The 27,959-nt window shown below is 37.9% G+C and overlaps 1 protein-coding gene across 1 annotated transcript; it reads left to right on the forward strand.

The window, feature by feature from the left end:
- Positions 1 to 14,097: 14,097 nt before the first annotated feature.
- LOC147751568 (uncharacterized) lies at positions 14,098 to 25,899 on the forward strand. Its single transcript, XM_086920343.1, has 2 exons — positions 14,098 to 14,202; positions 17,867 to 25,899. The coding sequence occupies exon 2, from the start codon at positions 17,906 to 17,908 to the stop codon at positions 24,362 to 24,364; it is 6,459 nt and encodes a 2,152-aa protein (XP_086776469.1). The 5' UTR covers positions 14,098 to 14,202; positions 17,867 to 17,905; the 3' UTR covers positions 24,365 to 25,899.
- The last annotated feature ends 2,060 nt before the right edge of the window (positions 25,900 to 27,959 follow it).

The raw sequence follows: 27,959 nt of genomic DNA on the forward strand, positions 1-27,959 counted from the left end.
TACCAGACCTGCTCCGACTCCCGTACAGATGTCTATTCCAGAACCACGGTGTACACAGGTTCCCGTTGTGCCAGTGCTGATGCCACCAGCTCTGGAGGATGATCCAGTGCTGTCACCCATTGTTGATCCGGAAACATCAGTCCAAACTCGACCTATGACACGCTAGGAAATACCAAAAGCACAACCGGTTATCATGAAATTTGTCTCTAACCATGAGCCTTACCCGAGTTGCAGCTACTAGCAGAAGCTCCCATTATCTTTTTGGTCGTGTTTCTGATCCTGTGCCAGAGTAGTATGTACACCAGTACATTGATGAAGATGATGGTGAATAGAATGGCTTCCTAAAACCTCATTACAATGATGCCTTACACCTTGATTTACAGACCAGCAGTGGGCTTCATGTAGCCTCACTTGCAGTGGTGTTTCGGAGGAAAACTGAGCTGCTAGAATTGCATTTGCCCTCAATTGAGACCAAAATAAAGGTGTTAACAGAAATTTTCAATCTAGGCTAGCAACCTCTGAGGCTCTACTTCCGTTTTGTGATGCATTCAAAGTTAATCTGATGACAGTTCTTGCCCTCCTGTAAATGTGCAGGAGGCCAGACGTTATAGACTGGTGCTTGGTTACCCTATTGTCTCACCAAACACCCTCTCCAGAGTGCTTCATTGTTAAGGCTTCTGCTAGGAGAATGACCCAACTCAGCTGACTGGATGGTGTTCATGGAAGTGCAGTACACATATTACCATATTCCTGCCCTGCAGTTCCAGTGGCATTTTCTGTGGTTCATGGTAGGCCAGAAGCATTTTCAGTTTGCCATAGTCCCCATCAGCAACCTGGGCACCCCTCAGGTGTTCATCAAGGAGATGGCTTTGGCCACTTACCCATCTTCGAAGGGTGGGATTCCTTTTATTTTCATACCTTGGCCACTGGCTACCAGAGGCGGGCTCATCACAGTGAGTTGTGGGCCACCTCCAGTTGACAGCAGAACTCTTGAAATCTTTAGGATGCACTATAAATGTGCCAAAGTTACACTTGATTCCACCGCAGAAGCTATCGTTCATTGAAACAACCGTAGACACTGTGAAGTTCAGGTCTTTTCCTCTGTAGCAGCGAGTTGTGGTAATTCAGGCTATGATCCAGTTGTTTCAGGTTCAGACATGTATCACAGTGAGAGTGGCTTTGAGGCTTCTTGGTCTGTTAGCCCTGCACACCCACCTCATCAACTATGCCAGATGGCATATGCATGCCCTACTGTGAAACCTGAGATTTCAGTGGCCCAATATCAAGGCAACCTATCTGGCACCATCCAGTTCTCATAGATCACTTTATTCCTCACCCAAGCTGATTGTGGTGATGGTCACATCGCTTCTGGGATGGGTGAGGTCAACTGGGGAAGGTAGAGATCAGAGTACTCTGGTTTCTAGCAGGGGGCAAGATCGGCACCAATTTGCTGGAGCTGTGGGCCATTCATCCAGCGCTGAAGACCTCCCAGCCATCCATCAAGGGGAGGCTGGTGTAGGTTATCTTGTACAATACCACCACCATTTGGTACTGCAACATGCAGGTGGAGTGAGATCCTGGGTCCTGTGACATGAAGCTTTGCATCTACGGAGATGGTTAAAGGGCTAGGGCATATTCCTGACCACCAATCACCTGGCAGGGTATCTGTGCACTTGTCTTATGACAGATCATACGTGGCAACTGCATTCCGGGGAGGTGCAGGGACTCTTCCACCAATGGAGAGAACCCTGGATAGATCTTCTTGCCACTGTTGATAACATGCAAGTCAACAATTCTGCACATTGGAGTTTTTTAAAGAGCACTTGTTAGGTAAAGCATTCCAGCTGGAATGGAACAAGGGACTCCTGTATGCCTTCCTGCCTCGAGTTTTGAAGAAGATCAGGAACGATTACTTGCAAGTTGTCCTAATGGCCCAGGTTGGGCCACAAGATTGTGGTAGCTAAAACATCTGGGCATAAGCATTAGTTCTCCAATCAGGCTGCAACTTTGTGAGGACTTCCTGACTCTACAATAGAGCAGGGTCCTCCACCCAAGCCTACGCAATCATACATGTGTAAAGATTGAGCAGCTGTAATTGACTGTGCTGGATTTGCCCCTAGAAATGTTGGGTGACATCCTCACCACCAGATACCCCTCCATAAAATCCATTTATCCAAGGCGCTGGGAAAAATGTATTACTTGGAGTGTAGTTCGCAACACTGACTCTTTCCAGGCAAAGCTGTCAAATGTGTTTTTGTTTTATCTTTAGACCAGCAAGATCTTGCACTGGGTACTATAAAGGTTTATTTGTCGCTCCTTTACTCCCTTGCCCCTCGAAAGAGGAGGAGCGTCCTAAAAAAAGTTTAAAGCTTTTATATAGATCGTACCTAGAATCATCAAGTGGACAATTAGCTTTTTGTGGATTTCTCTGGAGTAAAGAAAAGGAAAAGTTTGCAGGAAAGGACCTTATCAAGGTAGACATTCCTCTGCATTAAGATCTCCTATGCGCTGGCCAGTAAGCTGCCCCCGGATGGTCTGAGAACCCATTCTACCACAGCGTTGGCATGCAGAGTGCCTATCCTTGATATCTGCTAGGTTGTGACATGAGCATAAGTGCATATGTTTTTATGGCAGTACTGCCTTGACAAACAAGATAAAGACAAAAAACAAGTCATAATGCAGGGATGGCACTAATAAAGGGGAAGGACTGTAGAGGCAAGGCGGAGCTGCACAACCACCTCGTGGACGTGGGAGAAAAAAACCTTCAGATTCAGTCTGGTATCTAAAGGATGCTCTAAAGTGAGGAATTTGCAGTTAGATAGAATATACCACAAAGAGCATTACCAAAGGTAAGTAACATGTTCTCTCATGACTCATTGGCCTAAAATGTGTGCATTGCAATTTTTATAGATTTATCTTTCAACTAATCACAGTTGTATCACATTCTCCCTTTAACACTTAAGCTTATGCTTGTTACTGACAGCTGTGTGACGATGAATGATTTTCGTCCTGGACCTCTGTGATGGTGACAAGTTTTGCTCAATATCAGGTGCTGTTTTAATAACCAGGGCACTGATGCTAAGCAGAACGGGCCCCTGTTTTCAACATACTTCACTTCCTATAGCTCCTACACTTTATTCAGAAATTCAGTTCAGTTAGTTGATGAGCAGCAACAAGCACAGCTTGGAAATGGGAAACAGTGCTCCTGCTGCCTCAAAACCTCTCCGATCACCCTTCCTTAAGTCACTACCTTCTAGTGGGGGGACGGGTCTCCTATTTTTCCACCAATTTGTAGATGATCGTCATTGATTACTGGGACATCCAGCTAATCCACAAGGCCTCTGGCTACCCTTTCTGTACATATCTCTCTAACGCCTGTCTTCAGCAGGGCATGCTATGCGGCACATGGATCACTGATACAACATTGGCTACTATAACATCAAAGTACAAAAATATCGAGTAAACAATATCATATACAAAAATATCGACATCCAGTACACAAAACAGAAATAACACAAACATCAATTAAAAAAAATAGTTCAAAAAATTCTCGATAACAAAAATATCACCAACAAAAATACAAAATTATCAATAACATTAAAATAAAATGAAACACAACAAAAACATCAATATAAATAATATCGACTACACAAACATCCATAAAAAAATAAACTATACAAAAATAACATATAAACATAAAAAGAGGAGCCCTGCAACCACCAACACTCCAACACCAACACCTGTGCTCCTCCCGCTGCCGCCTTGAAAACTGCTTGCAGCAGTAGTGATTTTGCTGGGACCTTCTATTCGACTTTGTGGCCATTTGGGGAGCTAAGCGGGACTCCAACTCCCAGGAGCCCCGCAACCACCAACACCTGTGCTCCTCCCACAGCCTATATCATTGCCCACGCCCCCTACAATGCGGGACACGCGCGGGTGCGCGCCGGGCCAAGCCCCGGCCAAGGGCGGGGCCTGTTTGTGCCCATTGGAGACCGGGGAAGGCTGGGCTGGGCTGGGCCCCACCTCTGTCATTATCTACACTCCAAAACCTGCTTCCAGCTGAACTCAAAGTAAGTGGATTACGGATATAAGATTTGTCCTACTTGCCTGAAAAGATGCCGGCTCAGGAGAAAAAGGGAAAGAAGGTTACAGGTGTTGGTTTATGAGGCTGGGACGTTGGATCAATTTATTACGAGAGCCTCGTCCGTTCTAGAGCACAAAATTGCTATCACAGAACAGCGCCTCTCTATGGACCCAATTTTCAACAAACATTCTTCTTTGGGGGGGTCTAGTGAGTGCGCCCCCCCCCTGTGAAAAGCTTACGAATGGCCCCTACTATCCCGGTACCAACCAACCACAGGTGCCTGTGAATCGTATGGTATGAATATTGAAACTAATCCAGGCGGGGCGCAGGCACAGATTGCTTTACTCCCGAATGACATTATATTGGAACGGACTAGTGGGCCAGCGACACGTGCAATGGAAGCCCATAGAAAGACGCTGGGTGCAACTACTAAGAGGAAGCGCAGGGGCACCCACCAGAAGGGGAGAAACCCAAAAGCCTCTAAGTCAAACAAAACCAGCGCTGTGGCTACGCTGGACTCCCCTGTTACCCAAATAGTTTAGGATAGTAGTATTGCTGCGGGTATATCAAAGAAGACAGACTCTGCCAATAGACTACCTTATACAGAGGACCCCAACTGGCAATTGCTTTGTCTTTGAAACCTCTAATAGAAAGACTCACACAAATTGAAAATAAATTGCTTAAGATTGAAGGAATTATGTTGTCTAGCGTGGATACCATTAAGAATACTATAGCAAATCATGGTAGATCGCCTGACTCAGTGAATGAGGGTCCTAGGGCCACTGGGGGGTCCGTTAGAGCTAACACTAATAAGAATGTGCGAGCAACGGCGCTAAGTGCCGAGAGGGATGAGGTACGGGGAATGAATAATATACCGGAAGTTGAGCTCCCAAGTGATAGGCCTCGTGTTCCCAAGGGAATATTCCCGGGAGCCCCAAAATCACAGAGAATGCCTATTGCAACTCAGGGAATTGATATAGGGTCAGCTGCAAAGATCAGCCAGCCACACTTAGATCTACCCCCAGACTGTGCACAGTATGTCGTAATATTGACTGGGGTGCCAGAATTAGATCACGGGAAGACCGAAACACATGACCAACTGAAAAACAAAACATTACATTGGCTAAATAACAACAGACCCCTCCCGGGTGAAGTCCATGGCCAGATATTGTGTGTGAGGAGAGTGAACTGGGTGGGAAGCAGACCAAAAAACTCAGCGGGGGATTGTATCATTGTAAATTTTAAGGACCCGAGAGTTGTGGGTCATGTATATGTGCGTCCAACGAGACCCTCAGGTTCCACTATTAGGGCCCATAACCTAAGTCACTTCTACTGCCCCCCACACTACATGGTCAACCATGGCCAGTATGAATGGAATAGGGTTAGCCATAATGGCCCACAGTTTTCTGTCCCGCTTAGCAATAGATTAAGCAGCTTAGACCTCGTAGACTGACTGATGCCCACGTGCACTAGTGTGAATGTTCTACAGAGACAAGGTCTAACACCCAGTGAGGTAGTGGGAGGGGGCTAACCTTTCAAATCCTCTCAAATGTTGAGGAGAGGCTGATAATGGACGATTTATCATTGTTGCCTAATCCAACGGGGGTGGGGGAGTGCACCATTGGTATTAATGTGCCTAACTGTGAATATGTTACCCTGGACCAAGGTCCAAAGGAAATTGGTGAAATTGTTATCCAGGGATTGGCTGAGACGCACGGGGTAAACCCCCACTTGGATAAAGGTGCGGTCACTGGAGGCCTAAGAATTTTATCGTGGAATATTGCAGGTTTGGTGACCAAAATGGACCAACTCGATTGGGGTGCCTACATTGATAATCACGAGATCTGCCTATTCCATGAAACATGTGCAATAGATCCCCAGTATAGAGCAGGGTTCGTGGCAAACTGTGAAGCAGCTTCTAAGAGGCCTATGGGTAGAACATCGGGGGGCTTTGTATATGGGTGGGTACCCATTTGGGATGCAAGATAAGGCGTGTAGATACGCATTCTTCAGATATTGTCACATAGTAACTTCCCTAGACTAGCTATTATTAATGCCTACTCTAGGCCAGCACAGTATGATGCTACTTCCCCTACCATAGACTTCTTGGCAAATTTTCTCACCACGCTTGAAGGGGGCACCGACCTTATAATTGGTGTGGATTTCAACTGTCATTATGAGCCTCTTAGTGGCATGGCGCAATTTATAAGTAGTGATGAGGATACAGCATGGTCAATTCCCCCACCTAATATCTATCCGACTAGGGGGTGGACACCCCTAGTCTTGCAGCTAACAACCTTAAGTTTGACCTACTCCCGAAGGGCATGAAAAGGGCAGATTAATGGGGATAGCCCGGGTCATCCCACTTTCCAGTCAGGAGATCTAGCATCAACAATTGATTATTTAATGCTCAGTTTGGAGGTCTGGCACAATGTGGTTGTTTTCAGAATTAATGCACGCCCTGAAAGCGACCAGGGCCCTTTAAATATGAAGCTGGACTTCCAGCTTGCTGGAGTGGGTATCCACGGAGAGCCAGTGCAATGCAACAATTTGGTAGTTGCCGAAGGAGGGAGACGAGTTAGGTGGACAAAAATCAACCAGTCCCCGGAAATTATGTCCAAGCTTTATACAAGCATTATTCCATTGCTGGAGAAGGTCAGCTGCACAATGGAGAATAGATTGAACTTGGGTCCCAATAATAAACTTGGGGAAATACATCTGGAAATGTTCCAGATTTTGGGAGAGTTCTTTTTTAACAGCACGACACAAAAACACAAACCCGGTACTGGTAAAAAGCCCTGGTATGATAGGGATTGCAGGATAGCGAAAAAGGCTCTGTTGCTGGCACTCAAGGGGAACAATAAGGATTGCACCAGGGATGCAAGGGCTGATTTTAGGAGAATTACCAAACAAGCTAAACTAGATTGGGAGGAAGATAGATGGCAGGCCATTAAGATTGCCCTAGATTCTAAGCATAGCAGATCTGTCTGGAGTCTGGTCCACACCGGAAAAACTGAGGGAAGGGCCACTATTGATCTTAACATCGATGAACAATCCTGGCATCTATATTTTAAAGAATTGTATTCTAGTTCGTGCTCTGACACGAATGATAGCAAGGCACCCCAACATGATTTTAATCTAGAATTGATACAAGAAATACCTCCATGCACAATGGGTGGGGTATTATCAGCTTTAGCAAAGCTCCAGCCCAACAAGGCACCTGGTGTGGACAGGATCCCAGGAGATTTGTTCAAACATGAACAGACAGTGTGGGCACCATATTTAACATTGCTTTTTAATGAAATACTCCACGGCCTTCCTGCACCGCCAACTTAGGCAGGGGTGGAGATTGTCCCCATTTTCAAAAACGGGTCACCGATTGAGCCTGCGAATTACAGGCCAATCAGTCTTATTGATGTCACACAGAAAATTTATGGAAGGATACTATTGGGCAGATTACAGGAGTGGATTGAAGATCGAGACATATGGACTCCACTACAAGCAGGATTCAGATATAAAATTTCGACTACAGACCAATTGTTTAGGCTCCAGCTAATTTACTGGAAGCACGTAGTTTTGGAAGGAGGGAGCCTGTGTCTTACATTTGTGGATATGAAGTCGGCATTTGATATGGTGGATCGTGACCAGATGTGGAATGTCCTGATGGACATGGGAGTTCCACCATATCTTTGCCAAAAACTTAAACGCCTCCACGAGAATACATATGCTAGGGTAAGATACAGTAAGACTGGCCTATTAACAGCGCCTTTCCCCGTTGGAAAGGGGGTTAGGCAAGGCTGCATACTAGCCCCGACCCTCTTTTCTTTATTTTTAAATGGTTTAATTGATGATCTGGACGTTCCGAGAATATCCTCATCTAAATTCCCCGCGCTAATGTTCGCAGACGACACGCTGCTCCTCTTAAAGTCATCAATGGGAATGCAGAGAGTGTTGAGTGAGTTCGCCCAGTTCTGCAAAAAACAAAAATTGGTAGTTAACATCAGCAAAACTAAATATATGGTCTTTAATGCCACCACTACTAACTGCCCACATCCTTTGATGGATGACAGATCATTAGAGCAAGTCAAACTATTTGATTATCTGGGCCTATCACTAAATGATAAGATGGGATGGGGCCCCCAAATTGGGAAGGCCAATATGAAATTGGCCCAGGCAATAGGGGGGACTAATGAAAGTTCATCAGTCTTGTGTGGCAAAAACTATAAGCCCGTTGCTTGAGATCTATAAAGTTAAAGCTAGGTCTGCTGCTCTTTACGGGGCAGAGTTGTGGGGACATTGTCCTCCTAATGCCTTATCACTTACCGAAAATAAGTTTATCAGAAATATTTTGGCTCTTCCAGTAAGTACGCCCCTTGTGCCACTACGAATGGATTTGGATATTCTTCGGCAAGGCGGCTGCTATATTGACGGCCGGTGTGGAGTACACCCGAGTTGAGTCACTATAGGGATGAATTGAAAGCGGTACTGCTACTATTGGGGGCTTCTGGCCGTATACCCTGGCTGGCGTTTGACAGGGACTCCTTTTGCGCCATGGGTAGGGAGGACTGATGGACTACCCCTGAGGAATCATGCTCAGCTATTTCCAAAAGTCAATTAGCTAAAGCTGTGAAAGACTATAAACTCACCATCCTAATTCAGGGAGTAGCAACGACCAGCCTAACATATGGGTTTCTTGATTTTAAGTCACTGTATCCATTTGAACAGGTTTTAGACCAGATCCAGCCGCCTCTATCTAGGAAGCTGTATTTGCAATTCAGATATGGGACACTCCCGCTCTATGCAGTAACTAACAAGTGGGCGGGGGGTACAAAGTCTTTTTGCCCAGGATGCATGGTGGAGGAGGAAACAGTGATCCATGTAATGCTATTCTGTCCAGCATATAAGCTGACTAGGGTAAAATGGATCATTCAAATTATCGAGACTTCTTAAGGATCCTAAAATCTAAAATCTGACACTGCATAAGTACATGTTGTGGCATGTTCAACATTTCTCTTCGCCATGTGGATTAAAAGTATGTTTTTGCTAAAGAATGCTACATAACCACTGTTGGCTGTTTTTCAGATATAATTTTTGGCTTAATAAAGTGGGATGCCTCGCTAACAATGTTTGCTAATTTTTAAAAGCTTTTTAAAGTAAGATTTTATATGGTCTTAACCCTAAAATAAGTTTTAAACTAATTTTTTATTAGTATAATTGACCCCCTTTTTATTCTCCCTTGACCCCTGTGTAAATTGTTTGTGCCAATAATGTAATGAAACTGTAATCCCTCATGCTGCTATTGATTGATCACATTTTATTGTATTGTTAAAATTTACATGTGCTTTTATGGCTGAAACAGCCGCAATAAAGTTTGATGAATGAATAAAAAGAAACTATTTTCAATAATATAATAAAAAAACTAAACATTTTAAACATACACTAAAAAAATAAATAATTAATAACATAAAATTCAATAAATACACAAACAATACAAAAACAAATAAACAATACAACATCAAAATATCAGGAGTACCAAAAATAAACAAACATAAATATATACCATATGTAAAAAATATATCACATTTAGCTACAGATATATTTAAATAAAAATAATAAACAAAATAAACAAAAACAAAAAATAAACATAATAAACATGAAACAAATTAAAAGGTAACTGCTAAAAAATTCAAATAAGCTATATCGACCAATACATTTAAACTACACCAACACTAAGCAATAGAAAACGGTAACTAATTAAACACTATAAAAACAATTAATTAATTAACTAAGAAATGGAAAACTTGTAGAGAAAAAGCCCTCCCACAATAACATGTAAAAACTCACAAACATTAATATTAACATTAAATGAAACGTAACATAATTAAACAACACATAACTAACACTACATAACACTCTATAGCTATCCAACACTAAGTCAAACACAAAAAACCACAACATCAATGAAAGAAACGTAATCATCTTAAAAAAGTAGGTACTTTTTTTATAACAAAGTAAAAATAGAGTCTACATAATACAAATAATAAAACTAACTAAAACTATAATGGTTTCTTTTATATCTCACAGAATACACTTAACTAAAACTCCTCCTAAAAAACTCAGAACAAGGATTAATTACGAAAACAAGTACAACATCAACATTAAACAAAAATATAAAACTAAGTAAATATATTAATTAACCAAAAGATAGAGCAAAATAATAAAAAAACAGTAAATTAAATAAAAAGAAAAATATAACTACCAAATACTTTTCAAAGATTCTACAAACTTCAGCATACATCAACAAAATAAACTTCAACTAAAAATATTAAGTATTTTTTAATCTCAAATAAATAAAAATAGAAAAGAAATAAAAGAAATAACAAAATTAAATGTAACACTTTAATAAAAATTACATTTTGCTTTTAAACCAACAGAAAAAAGAAACCGGTGAATCAACTACGACCATCAATAAAATGTCCAACAAGAAAACTAAACAAAGACATATGTAAGTTTATTTTCAACAAAAGAATTATTCAAACGTGTTTACTATTAAAGACCTTATATATATATATATATATATATATATATATATATATATATATATATATACATATATATATATATATATATATATATATATATATATATATTACCTACTGGCGGTCGCCAGTAGGTAGTTATAGTTAGGATAATTTTCAATGTTAAATCTCAACATTCTATTTTGAATAACTTTGGCGCCGGTTGACGAATCTGCCTGAAATTTTCAGGAAAATGGTCTCATGGCGGTCCGGTCCTTCCCTGAAAGTTTGGGGGGGATTCGTCAAGCGGGGGCCGAGATAAAAGGGGGGTCCCAAAACGCGTTTTCCCCATGTTAATTTCCATAGGGCGGTCGATTTCACTTTTAGCTCGAACGGCTGAATGGATTTCCACCAAACTTGGCAAAATTGTAGGGACTGGTAGCCCGATGTGCCTTTGCTATGTCTCAAGATATGTGCTTCAGTGGATTTTGAGAAATTAACGTTCAAAAAAATATATATATCTATAGGCGCTCTCCGGTGCGCGCACCGGTGAGCGCTCCCGGCGCGACACGCGACTTGCGCGCAGAAAGCTGATTGGCTCTCAGTTGTCTGTAAACATTCTAAACAGTCCGGAGCGGCCGCCATCTTGTCTATCGGTAAAATCTAGTCATAAGAGGTGGCAAAAACAAAGGGTGGAATTGACCATAAGGGGGCAGGGTAGACCCCCCCTGACCCCCTAGGTTTGATATGGGGGCCATTAAAGGGCCCCGCGGGGCCTCAAATTTTTTTTTTTTTTTTTCGATTTTCGCGGGGGAAGCGCCTGGTGCGCGCACCGGGGAGCGTATCGAGGAGGGTACTATGGAAAAATAATCACTTCAAAAATTGTATGTTTATGAATTGTTTTTTTTTTATTTTTTTATTTTATGTAAGTACCTACATGTAGGTACTAATGAAGAGACTTAAATTTAATGTTCACCATCTTCTTTGTAGACATCTTGCATGTTGTTATTGTATTTTTTGTGGTATATGGAATTCATAATATAGTCTGTCTGGAAAGGAGAAACAGATCTTTTAAGCACTCCCTGAGAATTTCTAGGGGATCATGAGTAGTCTATCCTGTTCACTTATGAAAATGAGGTGTAAAATATTCATATGAGATAATATAGTGGGAGAAAGGTAGTAACTATGAGTAAACTTACTATGTAACAGAAAAATAGTTGAACAGTATACTATAAGTCTCACTTTATATTTTAAACATTTTTGGTAATACTTCATGAATTACATATAAAAAAGAATATTGTCTGAAACAATTGAAATTATTAAAGATAAATTTATTCCTCTGATTCTTTTTCATAATTTAATAAAATTTCTAACATAATATTGTCCGGAATTTCCTCATAATTATATGTACATGATTCAATTTCTTCCAAACATTCTATAAACTGTTCATCCAAAGAGTCATCCATGAAATCAACTTCTTTTTTTTCATCTTCTGGTTTTTCCACCTTTACTTTGATAGAAGTATCATTTGCCTTATTTTCTCCTTCCATTTTCTTTCTGAAAATTGCATATAAATTAACTATATTAGTAGAGCTAGTATACCAGAGAAGCCTAACTCAATCCATAACTATTACAGAGAAGTCTATCTCTATCTCTAACTATTAAAGAGGGATAGCATATCACTAACAGAATATTTTTTAAGAAATAAACTTAACGTGTACAATATATTTCCATAATTAGAAGTTACCTTAGAGAAATTAGTTGAAGTTGTCAGTGAAATTTGTTTTCAAGTGTACTTCAGGAAGCAGTAGTCAAAATGGCTGTGTTTCCCTCTCTTCTTTTATATATATTGTTGTACTTAACCAATCAAACGTCAGGAAATAATCGTAGAAAATGAGAGATACTTTTTAATTGGTTGTAAATTCTAACATTACAAGTGTGTTTTTGTCATGTAATTTACCTCAGGATATTTAGACAGGCCTGTAGCCTAAATGTCTCAATGGAATTTCACCAAATTTGGGCAAATGGTAGGGACTGCTATGTAGTAGGGCGTATTCTATATTTGATGAAAGTGTCTCCATTGGGTTTTCCGTAAATTACTTTCCCACCTTTTTTTAACGAGCGCTTAGGGGTGCGCGCTCCTTTACGCGCACTGGCAGCGTTACGGGAGTCCTCCATTTTGTGTTTCGGAACAATCGAGACACAAGATGGAGGGTAAACAATGTTCGGAATGGATAGAAGGGGGAACTGTAGAGACTTCTTGACCCTCTAGGTTTTCTGAGGGGGGCTTAGGAGGCTCATAAACGTTAAAAAAAAAAAAAAAATTCTTTAATTTTTCGCGGGGGTAGCGCCTGGTGCGCGCACCTTTAAGCGTACCCGAAAGCGTACTTTGGTGAAAAATAGTGAAAAAAGTTAGAAAAAAATAAACGCTTTGAATGATCAGAGTTAGGGTAGCTCTGAAAAGAGCTTTTGGGTTCTGTGGTTGATTTAGGTACCTACAAGTAGGTTCCAATACACATTCTTAAATTCAGGAGGAATATTCTATTCCCCTCATCTGAGAAGTGCACTCCATCTCCTCTGTAGATGTCTTGCATGTTGTAACGCAAGTTATTATTGTATAATGAACCCATTCCATAGTCTCTCATGTAAGCAGAAACAGATTTATTTACATGTTTCCGTGCTTTCTCAAATTGTGGACCAAATTGGTTGGACCAGTTCCATTTCTGTCTTTGGCATATATTGGAATATACCAAGGCAGTGTGGGGAAAAAGTATCATCAATTGATGAAAGGTGTCCTTTAATAGCATTTCCAGACCTACCCCAGTTAATGTGCCTAGATCGTTTCCACCACAGTGCACAATTATAAGGTCAGGTTCTGGCAGATGCAAAAAGGTTTTCACCAATGGTATCAATTGGTGACATTTTAATCCTCTGTGGCCAATCCACTTGATTTCCACATTTGATAAATCAAGGTTATGAAAATTTCTGCTAGCTGCATACCTTTGAGCCCAGTGGATGTAGCTATGTCCAATAACCCAAACAGAGTACATGATGTGAGAAGGTTCTGGTCCAGTCAGATGAAGTGTGGGAATGAAATGGCAGTTGGAACAGTAGGAGTTCACAAAAAAATAATTGTGGAGTTTCTGTGCTCTTGAATCACTAGCAATGATTGGTGGATTCAGATAGTTGAAAACTGAAAGTTAGGGTGTATGGTTATGTTGTGTGAAAGAAGCAATTTGAATGGTTTAAAAAAAGTCACCAAAAGCAAAAATACCCTGTATAGGCTGCTGTATTGACAGGTCAAACATCCTTGCTGAGTTAATTTGCAACATTGTAAGATAAACTTTTGAACCTTACAGTTCAGTTAGGAGGGAGTTGCTATGGTAACAGATAGAAAGGTTTGAGAGGGGGATGGGTGTTGGTTTGAAAATAGTGAGGGAAGAGTTTTCATTGGTTGAATTAAGGCATATGTGTACAAAGATAGAGATTTTCTATGCCAGTCTTGGTTTCAGTGTATTGAGAGCACACCTTCTCCTCTGCTAAAGAAAAATTGGTGTGTGTGTCTGACACTGTTTTCAATCTCCAAAAGCATTTCTAAAGGTAAGTAATGATTCATTTAATTTAGATAGAGATTTATTTTCTCTATGGAGAATATTTGGAAGCAGATAGTTATGTTTTAGAAGTGAAATTGTATGTTAGTATATAAGTCCTGCGCAGTGTTTTTTACATGTTATTTAAAAATCGATTTTGGGTGCAAATGAATGGTATTTTTATTTGGCCTTTTTTATGATTGCCATGTGCAGTTGATGCATGACTTTAAACATGGGTAATAAGTGATGCACTGGTGGCGCCAGGCTTTTATAAATGAGGCCCTGACTTTGTTTGATGATATTGAGTGGTTGTAGTTAGGTTCTGTGCAGTGTTTCTTACATGTTATTGAAAAATCGATTTTTGGGTGCAATTGATTGGTATATGTATTTGGCCCTTATTTATGAATGCCATGTGCAGCTGATGCATGACTTTAAACATGGGTAATAAGTGACGCACTGGTGGCGCAAGGCTTTCATAAATAAGGCCCTGACTTTGTTTGATGATATTGAGTGGTTGTACTTAGGTTCTGTGCAGTGTTCCTTACATGTTATTCAAAAATCGATTTTTGGGTGCAATTGATTGGTATATGTATTTGGCCCTTATTTATGATTGCCATGTGAAACTGATGCATGATTTTAAACATGGGTAATAAGTGACGCACTGGTGGCGCAAGGCTTTCATAAATAAGGCCCTGACTTTGTTTGATGATATTGATTGGTTGTACTTAGGTTCTGCGCCGTGTTTCTTACATGTTATTGAAAAATCGATTTTTGGGTGCAATTGATTAGTATATGTATTTTGCCCTAATTTATGATTGCCATGTGCAACTGATGCATGACTTTAAACATGGGTAATAAGTGACGCACTGGTGGCGCAAGGCTTTCATAAATAAGGCCTGACTTTGTTTGATGATATTGAGTGGTTGTACTTAGGTTCTGTGCAGTGTTCCTTACATGTTATTCAAAAATCGATTTTTGGGTGCAATTGATTGGTATATGTATTTGGCCCTTATTTATGATTGCCATGTGCAGCTGATGCATGACTTTAAACATGGGTAATAAGTGACGCACTGGTGGCGCAAGGCTTTCATAAATAAGGCTCTGACTTTGTTTGATGATATTGATTGGTTGTACATAGGTTCTGTGCAGTGTTCCTTACATGTTATTCAAAAATCGATTTTTGGGTGCAATTGATTGGTATATGTATTTGGCCCTTATTTATGATTGCCATGTGCAACTGATGCATGACTTTAAACATGGGTAATAAGTGACGCACTGGTGGCGCAAGGCTTTCATAAATAAGGCCTGACTTTGTTTGATGATATTGAGTGGTTGTACTTAGGTTCTGTGCAGTGTTCCTTACATGTTATTCAAAAATCGATTTTTGGGTGCAATTGATTGGTATATGTATTTGGCCCTTATTTATGATTGCCATGTGAAACTGATGCATGATTTTAAACATGGGTAATAAGTGACGCACTGGTGGCGCAAGGCTTTCATAAATAAGGCCCTGACTTTGTTTGATGATATTGAGTGGTTGTACTTAGGTTTTGCGCAGTGTTTCTTACATGTTATTCAAAAATCGATTTTTGGGTGCAATTGATTGGTATATGTATTTGGCCCTTATTTATGATTGCCATGTGCAACTGATGCATGACTTTAAACATGGGTAATAAGTGACGCACTGGTGGCGCAAGGCTTTCATAAATAAGGCCCTGACTTTGTTTGATGATATTGATTGGTTGTACATAGGTTCTGCGCAGTGTTTCTTACATGTTATTCAAAAATCGATTTTTGGGTGCAATTGATTGGTATATGTATTTGGCCCTTATTTATGATTGCCATGTGCAGCTGATGCATGACTTTAAACATGGGTAATACGTGACGCACTGTTGGCGCAAGGCTTTCATAAATAAGGCCCTGACTTTGTTTGATGATATTGAGTGGTTGTACTTAGGTTTTGCGCAGTGTTTCTTACATGTTATTGAAAAATCGATTTTTGGGTGCAATTGATTGGTATATGTATTTGGCCCTTATTTATGATTGCCATGTGCAGCTGATGCATGACTTTAAACATGGGTAATAAGTGACGCACTGGTGGCGCAAGGCTTTCATAAATAAGGCCCTGACTTTGTTTGATGATATTGATTGGTTGTACATAGGTTCTGCGCAGTGTTTCTTACATGTTATTCAAAAATCGATTTTTGGGTGCAATTGATTGGTATATGTATTTTGCCCTAATTTATGATTGCCATGTGCAGCTGATGCATGACTTTAAACATGGGTAATACGTGACGCACTGGTGGCGCAAGGCTTTCATAAATAAGGCCCTGACTTTGTTTGATGATATTGATTGGTTGTACATAGGTTCTGCGCAGTGTTTCTTACATGTTATTCAAAAATCGATTTTTGGGTGCAATTGATTGGTATATGTATTTTGCCCTTATTTATGATTGCCATGTGCAACTGATGCATGACTCTAAACATGGGTAATAATTGACGCACTGGTGGCGCAAGGCTTTCATAAATAAGGCCCTGACTTTGTTTGATGATATTGAGTGGTTGTACTTAGGTTCAGCGCCGTGTTTCTTACATGTTATTGAAAAATCGATTTTTGGGTGCAATTGATTGGTATATGTATTTGGCCCTTATTTATGATTGCCATGTGCAACTGATGCATGATTTTAAACATGGGTAATAAGTGACCCACTGGTGGCGCAAGGCTTTCATAAATAAGGCCCTGACTTTGTTTGATGATATTGAGTGGTTGTACTTAGGTTCTGCGCCGTGTTTCTTACATGTTATTGAAAAATCGATTTTTGGGTGCAATTGATTGGTATATGTATTTGGCCCTTATTTATGATTGCCATGTGCAGCTGATGCATGACTTTAAACATGGGTAATAAGTGACGCACTGGTGGCGCAAGGCTTTCATAAATAAGGCCCTGACTTTGTTTGATGATATTGATTGGTTGTACATAGGTTCTGCGCCGTGTTTCTTACATGTTATTGAAAAATCGATTTTTGGGTGCAATTGATTGGTATATGTATTTGGCCCTTATTTATGATTGCCATGTGCAACTGATGCATGACTTTAAACATGGGTAATAAGTGACACACTGGTGGCGCAAGGCTTTCATAAATAAGGCCCTGACTTTGTTTGATGATATTGATTGGTTGTACATAGGTTCTGCACAGTGTTTCTTACATGTTATTCAAAAATCGATTTTTGGGTGCAATTGATTGGTATATGTATTTGGCCCTTATTTATGATTGCCATGTGCAGCCGATGCAAAACTTTAAACATGGGTAATAAGTGACGCACTGGTGGCGCAAGGCCTTTATAAATCAGACCCTGACTTTGTTTGATGATATTGAGTGGTTGTACTTAGGTTTTGCGCAGTGTTTCTTACATGTTATTGAAAAATCGATTTTTGGGTGCAATTGATTGGTATTTGCATTTGGCCCTTATTTATGAATGCCATGTGCAGCTGATGCTTGACTTTAAACATGGGTAATAAGTGACGCACTGGTGGCGCAAGGCCTTTAAAAATAAAGCCATGTGTTGCTATTGTATAAACTTAAATATGTTGCAATTTATTGTTTATATTGTTTGCTTTTTAACATTACTTTGTTGTTTGCTAATAGTGGTCTTTCATGTGTTTTTTTAACAGAACAACAGATTCAAATCAACTTCTGAAAAGGAAGCAAAAATGCCTTCAAGGCAAAGAAATATCAAAAATACCATACGGAAAAGGAGAACATCAACAACAGAGTTTATGGAATCCTCTTCAACAACTACTTCAAAAAACACCAGAAAAGCTTCTGGTAAGCCAATTAAGTCTTTTCTTCGCAACATATGTCGTAGGAAAAAAAATGAAATTGCTAATGTGAATATACAGAAAAAGTCAACAAATCTAAAAAGGAAAGAGAAGCCCACAAAAAATGTTTCCATTGGACCAGGAGAGAAGAGAATGGTTAGCAATAGAAGGGTAAATGTTTTTAGGGACATTCGTAGGCGAATGTTTCGCAATAGGGTAGTTTTAAATTTGCTAAAAAATGAAAAGAAAAGTAAACTAAAAGCTGCTTTTTACAAGAAAAAGAAAAGTGTAGAAAAGATTGTTGATCAGGCTTTTGAAGTTAAGAAAAAATTATTTATTTTAATAATCAATAGAATTAGGATACTTAATAAGGCAATGGATGTTTTCAAATCGAACAGTAGATGGAAAAGAATTATTAATCGGAGTAATTTTTGTGAAGTATTTTCTGGTGAATGGATGCATAGTTCAAGTTCTGAGCCTTTTTTTAATGAGGAGAGTTACTTTCAGGAAAATGATTTGGTGCATGCAGTTGACACCAGTGGTCGTGCATATGAGGTGAAAGATAGTTGTGTGATGGAAAAAGAGAAACTTGTATCTAGAGATGCAGAAGAGGTCTTAGCTGATGAAGTTTTAGGGAGACGTACTAAGGGTCCAGTGTACACATGGAAATGCAGTAGTATTTGTAGTGTGCGACAGGAATCAATTGATTTGCTTCGAAATTTCTTACGTACATATAGTAAAAAAAGTCTCAAACAAAAAATGAAGATCCTGCAAGAGTTAGATCCTTGCAGAGTGAGAGAAAGCACAGGTTTGCAAGGGCATTCACTAGCATGTCTTTCTAGAAAAGTTTGTCGGAGTGTTTTTCATCATTTTAGGATGTTAGCAGTGCATCATAATAACGTAAGGAAATTAGTGAGGAAGTTGTATTATGCAAAAAGTCCTGCACTTAAGCTTAAACAGTTAAATAGTGCTCTTTTGCATGGATCTGAAGTGGATGTGAAGACTATTTGTGAAGAAATTGAGTTTTGTTATTTTGGGAACAAAGAGGACAGTGTAGAAATAGATATAGTAATGGATGGTAATGCAGAAGATAATGGACAAATTTCAAGTATTGAAAAGTTTGATGAGGAAATTATCAAGTTTAAGGTGAAATCAAGTGAGAGGCCTAATGTAACTTGTGTGTGTTGTCGACGGACTCATTATAAAATTCAGACTAGGTTAGTTGATTTATATGCAAAAAGTGAATTGGAAAATAATAGTGAATGGGAGGATTTTGTAAGTTATTTGTTGGTGGAGAATTCTTTTGATTTGAGTTTGGATCAGCGTATTTGCACTTATTGTTTGAAAAAATTAAATGAAAATAGAATGCCTGCAAGAGCAGTTTATAATAATCTTCAGTTGATAGATATTCCTTCTGAATTGATGGATCTAAATACTTATGAATCTATTTTGATTCAATGTGTCCATCCTTTTCAGGCTATTGTTCGCATGGAGCCTAAGACAGGGAAATTGCCTCCATCAGATTTACTGAGAGGATTAAAGGGAAGAGTTGTTTATTTGCCTCTAGATGTAAAGAAAAATATTAATACAATTGGTGTAGAAAGAGTAGAAGAAGATCCTTTAGTTATTCTAGTTAATGGGGTTCCAACAAAGAGTAAGAAAATTTGGCAAGATTTAGTGGATGTTAAAAAAGTCAAGAAGGCAACGTTGTATTTAGTTAAAAACAATGAGTACTACAAACATGTAAGTGTTGGAGTAGAGGAAACAGCTACAGAAGAAGATAGTGATTCTTCAGTTGGTCAAATTGAAAAAGTTGATGTGTCTAGAACTGAAGAAATATATGAACATTATACTGTTCATCCTTTGCATTCCAAAGAAGTAATGGGAAATGCAATTGACTTGTTTCAAATGAAGGCAGCAAAAGGAAGTCCCATTAGTGTATGGGAAGAAAGTTTGGAAGCTCGTTGTTTTCCACAATTATTTCCAACAGGTTGTGGTGGACGATATGATGATCGACCAGTTCAAATTCCTGCAGCTGAATACCGGACTCTAAGATTATATGCAGAAGATCCAAGGTTTCGTCAATGCATTCCATATTTATTTCATCTACTGTTTGAAAGTGATTTGTCTGGGCTTTCTTATGCAGTTAATCATATATTAAAAAGTGGACCTCATTTGCAAAATGTATGTGCAAGGGACTTTATGGAGAAAGTTAATCTGCAAGACAGTATTTTGGAATCTCAGCTAATCAATCTCATGGCATGTCAACGTGGAACCAACGAGTATTGGTTTCGTCGTCATGGAGAATTGAAATGTATGCTAAGAAACTTAGGAACTCCTACATGGTTCCTCACTCTTAGCTGTGCTGAGTATGCCTGGGACGATTTACTTCAATTTCTACGAGAGGCAAATGAAAACATACCAAATATAGAATTGAAAACACCAGGAGAACTGTGTTCTTTAGATCCAGTGAATGTTTGCAGATATTTTAATCATAGATTTGAAGCTATGATGTCTTTTATTACCAACAAAAAAAATCCTCCCCTTGGAGAGGTTTTGGATTTCTTTTGGAGGAAGGAATATCAAGCGAGAGGTGCTCCTCATATACATATGTTGTTGTGGATTAAAGATGCACCCAAATTTGGATCAGATTCAGATGAAACAGTGATGAGTTTCATTGAAGAGTATTCAACATGTGCTGTTCCAAAATCTACTGAAGAAAACAATTTAAGGCAACAAGTTTTACGTTTTCAATCTCATCGTTGTGGAAAGTACTGTCGTCGAAAATTTAAAAACAAGGAAAAGTACTACACGAAATGTCGTTTTGCATTTCCTCGACCAGTGATTTCTAAAGGAAGAGTAAATAATTTGATGTCATCTCTACGACATACTGTGACGAGAAAATCTCCCAAAAACACATATAATTTGAAAAGAAATGAAGAATCTAAGTACATCAACGATTACAACCCAGTGATTTTGTCCATGTGGAATGCTAACATGGATATTCAGTTCGTTGCTGACAACTCTATTGCTGTGGCTCGATATGTGACATCTTACATCACCAAAAAAGAAAAGACAGAACTGAAGGAAATGTGGGAGGACATTTCACATGAAAAGAGTCTAAGCAAGAAATTATACAGTTTCAGTCTGAAGATGTTGTCGCATCGAGAAATTGGAGCATATGAATGTTCTGATCGGTTATCATCAGCAAGTCTCTATGCCAAATCAAGAACAATCATTTGGGTGAGTCTTGGTCTTGCTGCAACACGAAACCGAGTTTTGAAATCTGTACAAGAAATTGAATATTTGGCGGAAAAAGAACCAAACAGTACAGATATTTTGAAGACAAATATGTTGGATACATACTATCCAAATAGAAGTACTCACCTTGAGAACACATGTTTGTATGAAGTTCTTCAAAACTACAGTTATAAGAGGAACATCACAGAAGATATCAATAATGGAAAATATGCACTCATTGGCTATGAAGGATGTCTAGTGAAGCAGAAAAAAGGCCATTTGATTAATCATCGAAAATTGAGTTGTGAAGTTCCAGACAAAAGAGAATTTTACTATTTAGCTCTTTTGCAACTCTTTAAGCCATGGCGTACAGAAGAGGAACTACTTGGAGATTTTCTCTGTTATGAAGACTCTTTTAATGCAACTAAGGATACCATAGAATGTCCTATTTTTCTAAATTATCTGCAAATGTTGAATGAAGAAATGGAGCAAGAAACCACAATTGCTGAAGAGATAGCTAGAAACAGTTCTCAAGATAGTCAGAGTTCTACTTCATTGAGCCAGGATCCACTAGGAGGACCAATTATCCAAAATGAAGCTGCCACTGCCATGGATGAGGTGGAAAGAGCTATGGAACAAGCTCAAGAGGATGGAGTTAACTTAGAAGATTTGGTAACGCAACTAAACATTGAGCAGAAAAAGATATATGATGAAGTCACAGAGCAGATTGAACATGGATTCAGACATGAGAAAAAAGAGTGCTCATGTATATTATTTGACCCTGTCCGACTGTATGTAAGTGGAGAAGCGGGGACAGGAAAAAGTTTTCTAATTAAAGCCGTTGCAAGTTATCTGCAGAAAAGGACTGATTCACCACTGTCTTGTGTTGTAACTGCTCCAACTGGTCTGGCAGCACATAACATTAAAGGGATTACTCTACATCGTTTATTGATGCTGCCAGTTGAACATGATAATAAATTGCATTACAACAAGCTATCTGGAGATGCGTGTTCTGAAGTTTCAAGAGTCTTGAAGAAAATGAAACTTCTTATCATAGATGAAGTAAGCATGGTCTCAAATCTAATGCTTGCTTTTGTGCATTTGAGAATGCAAGAAATTCTTAAAACAGACTATGATGTGTTATTTGGAGGAAAACACATTATTGTTTTTGGAGATCTATTGCAGTTGACTCCAGTAAAAGGACAACCAGTGTTTAAAATGCTCACGCATGAAGATACCAGGAAGTCCCTTGGAAGCATTGGAAATGTTAATATATGGCTAAATTTTAAATATGCTGAACTGCTTCAAAATATGCGACAGGCCAAGGATGAAGATTATAAAAATATTCTACAAGATGTAAGAATTGGAAAAATGACTGAGAAAGGGAAAAAAGCTTTGCATAGTCGATTAATTTCAAATTTGTATGCAAATGAAAACATTCTTCCAGAGAATATTTTTAAAAAAATGACTGAGAAGAAATCTGGGATATGTTTGATGCCAACTCTGCAAGAATGTTCCATCTTCAATCAAAAAATGTTAGACTTAGAAAATGAAGAGATTGTGAAACTGGAAGCAATAGATAAAATAGAGCATATGGGTGCAACAATTGTTTTGTCAGAAAATTTGAAAACTAAATTGCATTCATTGGAGAAAAGTATTTCAAAAACAGCTGGTTTTGAAAAGACTCTGAATGTGTGTTTAAATTGTCGTATCATTTTGAGAAGGAATTTAAATGTTGAAAGCGGTCTGGTAAATGGAGCAATGGGTTATGTTGTTGATTTTGTGAATTACAGAAATAGAGATGGAATTGAATTTTTAAAAATAAAATTTGATGGCATTGAACAAGTACAACAAATAAGTCGTTGTTCTGCTAGATTTTTACTTGTAAAAGACTTATATGTTCGCCGAAAACAGTTTCCTGTTTGTTTGGCGTATGCAGTGACAATTCATAAATCTCAAGGTTTAAGTGTAGATAGTGCATTGGTGAACATTGGAAGATCTGTGTTTAAAGAGGGTATGGCATATGTGGCATTATCTCGAGTCAGAACTTTATCAGGATTGTACTTGATTGCGTGTGATGAGACAAAGATTTCTGCCGATCTAGATTGTGTTAAAGAATACAATAGGTTAAGAAGAGAGTATGCTCCACATTTGCCTCAATATCCTCTGTTTGAAAAACGTGTGGTAGGCCGAAAAAGAAGAAATGAGGATAATTGTAGTGAGGTAGTTGCAAAAAGACAAAAAGTAGAGAAAACTGTAATTGAAAACAGGAAGAAAAAGAATTGTGGAGAAAATGTTGTTGGATTTCAGTTTGAAAACAGTTCTGGTGTCAACTGCTATGCTAATGTAGTGGTTAATGTTGTTTTTTTTCTTAAAAGTTTACAAGAACAGATTGTTGAAAATCGGGATCAAAGATTGTGTGGTTTATTGAATTCTGTGTTTCAGAAATGTAGCAGTGTTACAGCACAAATAGAAAGTGTAACAGAAATTCGAAATATTTTAGATTTGTGTTCTGGTCAAGATAAATTTTCACAGAACATTCAGCAGGATTGTCAGGAATTTTTAATGTATATGTTTGGTGTTTTGGAAGATGAAGGTGTAGATGTAGATAATCTTTTCAGTCTTTCTTATCAATGGCAGCATGACTGCCACAATTGTAGTTTATCAAGTACTACTACAATAGACACTGAAAGATTTATATATTTGACTTTACCAGACTGTAAATCAGTGTCTTTTAAAAATCTAGTTAAAGCAGCAGATCATAATATGGTGTGTACCCAATGTAACTGTACAATGCTGTCCACATTATTTATACAAAGGTATGGGCAGTATATTATTTTAGTTTTCCAACGATGTAGACCTGATGGAACTAAATTGACAACTTCTATCAAAAATTTTGTGGCTTCTCAGTTATCAATTTCTGGAAGGACCTTTACAACTGAAGCTATTATTTATCATGATGGATCTTCGACCACCTCAGGACATTATACATGCTACTTAAAATCTGAAAATGGATGGAGTTACTGCAATGATTCTCATTTAACTTATAAACAACGTTTGCCTTATGACTCTACAAATTCTTATCTAGTGTTTTTAAAACCAAAGTTTTAGTAAAGGGAATTGGCCTTTGAAGACGGGAATAGTTAATAAAAGTTAGTTAGTTAGTTAGTTAATCTAATATTTGAAATTATTTATCTCATGTAGATACTTTAAGTGGATCTCAAAGTAAAAAATACTGATATATCTGACACAAATTGGCCGTGAGGAAAATGTAAGATATGATGTTGTTAGAAGTTGATGAAATCGAAGTTATAGAGCACAGCAGACTTTTTTTCACCAAAAGGACCTTCACTATCTGCAATCTCATGTAGATACTTTAAGTGGATCTCAAAGTAAAAAATACTGATATATCTGACACAAATTGGCCGTGAGGAAAGTGTAACATATGATGTTGTTAGATCTTTTTTCATAGGAAGTCGATGAAATGGAAGTTATAGAGCACAGCAGACTTTTTTCCACCAAAAGGACCTTCACTATCTGCAATTTGGTCTCACGGAAAAGTAAGTGAATCAAAGATTAGTGTACTTATATGAGATGTATGTTTGAATGGGTTTTTTTAAACACAATCTTTTAGATTGTGTTTTTTTTTTCCCGCTGTTATATGATGAAGACTTTGATCTCACTAATTTAAGTGAAATTCAATATATTCTGAGAACAGCAAAAATAAATAATGTAACATATTGTAGAAGTTATTGTGTAGTTTGCATTGTGTAATTTATATTGTGTTCACATTGTCTTATACTCATTTTCTTTTTCACCCTTATTTACCTCTCTTTACTAATTTACACTCTTTTTTCATCGCTGTTTCTTTAGTGCACTTCATTCACAACTTCTTAATCTAATAGGAACTGTCTGCATTTCCTCTGTTCCTTCCACCACTTTTTATCTTTTTCATATTCTCACAGTACCACTGCTTTAGTTTCCTAACCCTCTCTTTCTTTTTCTCCTTTTTTTTTCTTTCGCATCCATTGTACTGTAGTTCACTTAGTTCTTCCTTTTGTCTTTCTGTGTACTTACTCTCTCACTCCTGTTTTATCCATCGTTCTATACTAACTTCATTCCTTTCATCCCTTCACTCTGTTACTTTACTTCACTCACTCTCAATCATCTTCTATTCCTCTTTTTTATTTATAGTTTCTCAATCAGACTTCTCTCCTTTTCACTCATTTTTCTTTTATTTTCTTATCTTTACTGATTTTGATTTGATATCTTACATTCTTTTAGTATCTTATTTACCTTTAGGAATTTGTTCTCTTTCTATTTCTTTTTCCTTTTTTTTTCTCTTTCTACATTACTTTCTTTCTGTTTTTGTATCCTTCACTATTGCATCATTTCTTAGTAAACTTTTGTAGATTTTTAAACCTCATGAACTGTTGTTTCTATTTTATTATATATTTTTAAGAAATTATAACGTGTTTTTTCTTTTATCTTTCATAGATACAAGTTTGCATTGATTATATGGTAAGTGTGTTTACAAAATCTTTTTTGTTATCACCTTTTGTTTTATTTTCACTATTTTTCTGTCACCCTACCGCACCCCTATTTCCTTACTTTGCTTCCCTCACTTATTCTTTTGTTCCATGTTTACTTCCGACCACATTCAATTTCTTTCAGTACTTCTGCCTATGCACACTCCTTCACTTACCTTTTTTACTGGTTCACTTAGTCCCTTTGTGACAGTCCTTCTTTTACTCTCTCTCTTGTTTGTCTCTATTACTCCCCATGTGTTACCCTTATTCACTTACATGTACCCTCTTTCACCCCTTTTTACTTATATTCACTGATATTTACTTTCCCTCAATCACTGCTATTCTTTTCCTCTGATTCCGTCACTACCTGACATTCCCATACTTAACTGTCCTTCTTTTTACTTTCAACATCCATTTACAATCTCCCTTAACCTCTGCTTTAGTCTTCTTCCTATTTCTTCTTTCTTTTGCTCCCTTATTCATTTTTCTTTTCTCAGTTACTTCCTTTTACACTTTTTATCTGTCTTACTATCTATTACACAGTCCCTCCTTCATTTTTTTTTCTTTTTTTTTGTTAGTGCGCTGACGGTACGCGCACCGGTGCGCGCACCGAAAGCGAAATATAAAAAAAAATATTTTAAATTAAAAATATTATCTCAATATACATTATAGTGTTCATTTTTACAAAAACATACTTTAGCAATTCACTAAAAAACACATAGGTATGAGTCTGTATAAAAAGTTAGGAATTAGCATTAAAAAAACCTATGAAATTCACTGAAAAAACCAAAGGTTTCACACCAGTTATAGTTAGGAATTAGCATTTAAAAAACCTATGAAATTCACTGAAAAAACCATAGGTTTCACACCAGTTATAGTTAGGAATTAGCATTTAAAAAACCTATTAAATTCACTGAAAAAACCATAGGTTTCACACCAGTTATAGTTAGCTGGAAATTTTACTGATATAAAACCATTGAAATTCCCACGTTATAGTTAGTCGGACTCACTATAACTTGCGCGTGCAATGCACTGCTGATGACATCACATATTACATCACTCATGACATGGTCAGTGACATCACTCATGACACCATCCTTGTGACATAGTGACAGACCTCCTTTCACTATAATGTAACCCTTGAGACACATATTCAAAAATAGAAACTGAAATTTTTAATAAAATGGAGATACCTATATCAGTTACAACAAGCAATTCAGTAATTCCACTATCTATATACACATCCACTCATTCACCAACAGTTCTATATAGTCACTCATACATATACTCACTCATCATATGAAGTGATACACCTATACATCCTGTTACACACCGACATTCATCCAAAAGTTACTCACACACATATTCACACGTGCAAATAAACTATTGAACATCCATTTATTTGAATATAGAGTTATACACACACTTCCACCTTACTTCTATTTAAAATTACACATATTTATTCTCTTAAACAATCACTTATAGAAACACATACTTATTTAAACAGGAACTCTTACAATCTCTTACTCTCACATATACTCACTTATATACATCAATATTCATATATACTAGATTAAAACATATGTAGTTACTGATAAAGACACTAGTGAGACAGTCATTCACTCACTAACAAACACATATAGACACTCATCCACCCATACAGTCCTGTACATATGCTGTCTTCAAAACACATACAAACAAAGAGTCAGTCACTCATGCATCTATGTGCTAAGTAATACCCCCACCAAACCATATAGACACTCATACTGATACTAATAAAAATATCTAATAACCCATATACATACACATGAGTGGATGTGTATTAGATGGTGGTATTACTGAATTGGTTGTTGTAACTGGTATGGGTATATCCACTTTTTTGAAAATATTAGTTTCTATTTTTGAATATGTGTTTCAAGGGTTACATTATAGTGAAAGGAGGTCTGTCACTCTGTCGCAAGGATGATGTCATCAGTGATGTCATGAGTGATGTCACTGACCATGTCATGAGTGATGTAATATGTGATGTCATCAGCAGTGCATTGCACGCGCAAGTTATAGTGAGTCCGACTAACTATAACGTGGGAATTTCAATGGTTTTATATCAGTAAAATTTCCAGCTAACTATAACTGGTGTGAAACCTATGGTTTTTTCAGTGAATTTAATAGGTTTTTTA

The sequence above is a fragment of the Lissotriton vulgaris genome, chromosome 1_1 (genome assembly GCF_964263255.1).
Source record: "Lissotriton vulgaris chromosome 1_1, aLisVul1.2, whole genome shotgun sequence".
Lineage (NCBI taxonomy): Eukaryota > Metazoa > Chordata > Amphibia > Caudata > Salamandridae > Lissotriton > Lissotriton vulgaris.

Bases quoted from the DNA above. Each gene is read 5' to 3' on its own strand.
- LOC147751568 (XM_086920343.1), top strand. From the start codon at position 17,906: ATGCCTTCAAGGCAAAGAAATATCAAAAATACCATACGGAAAAGGAGA.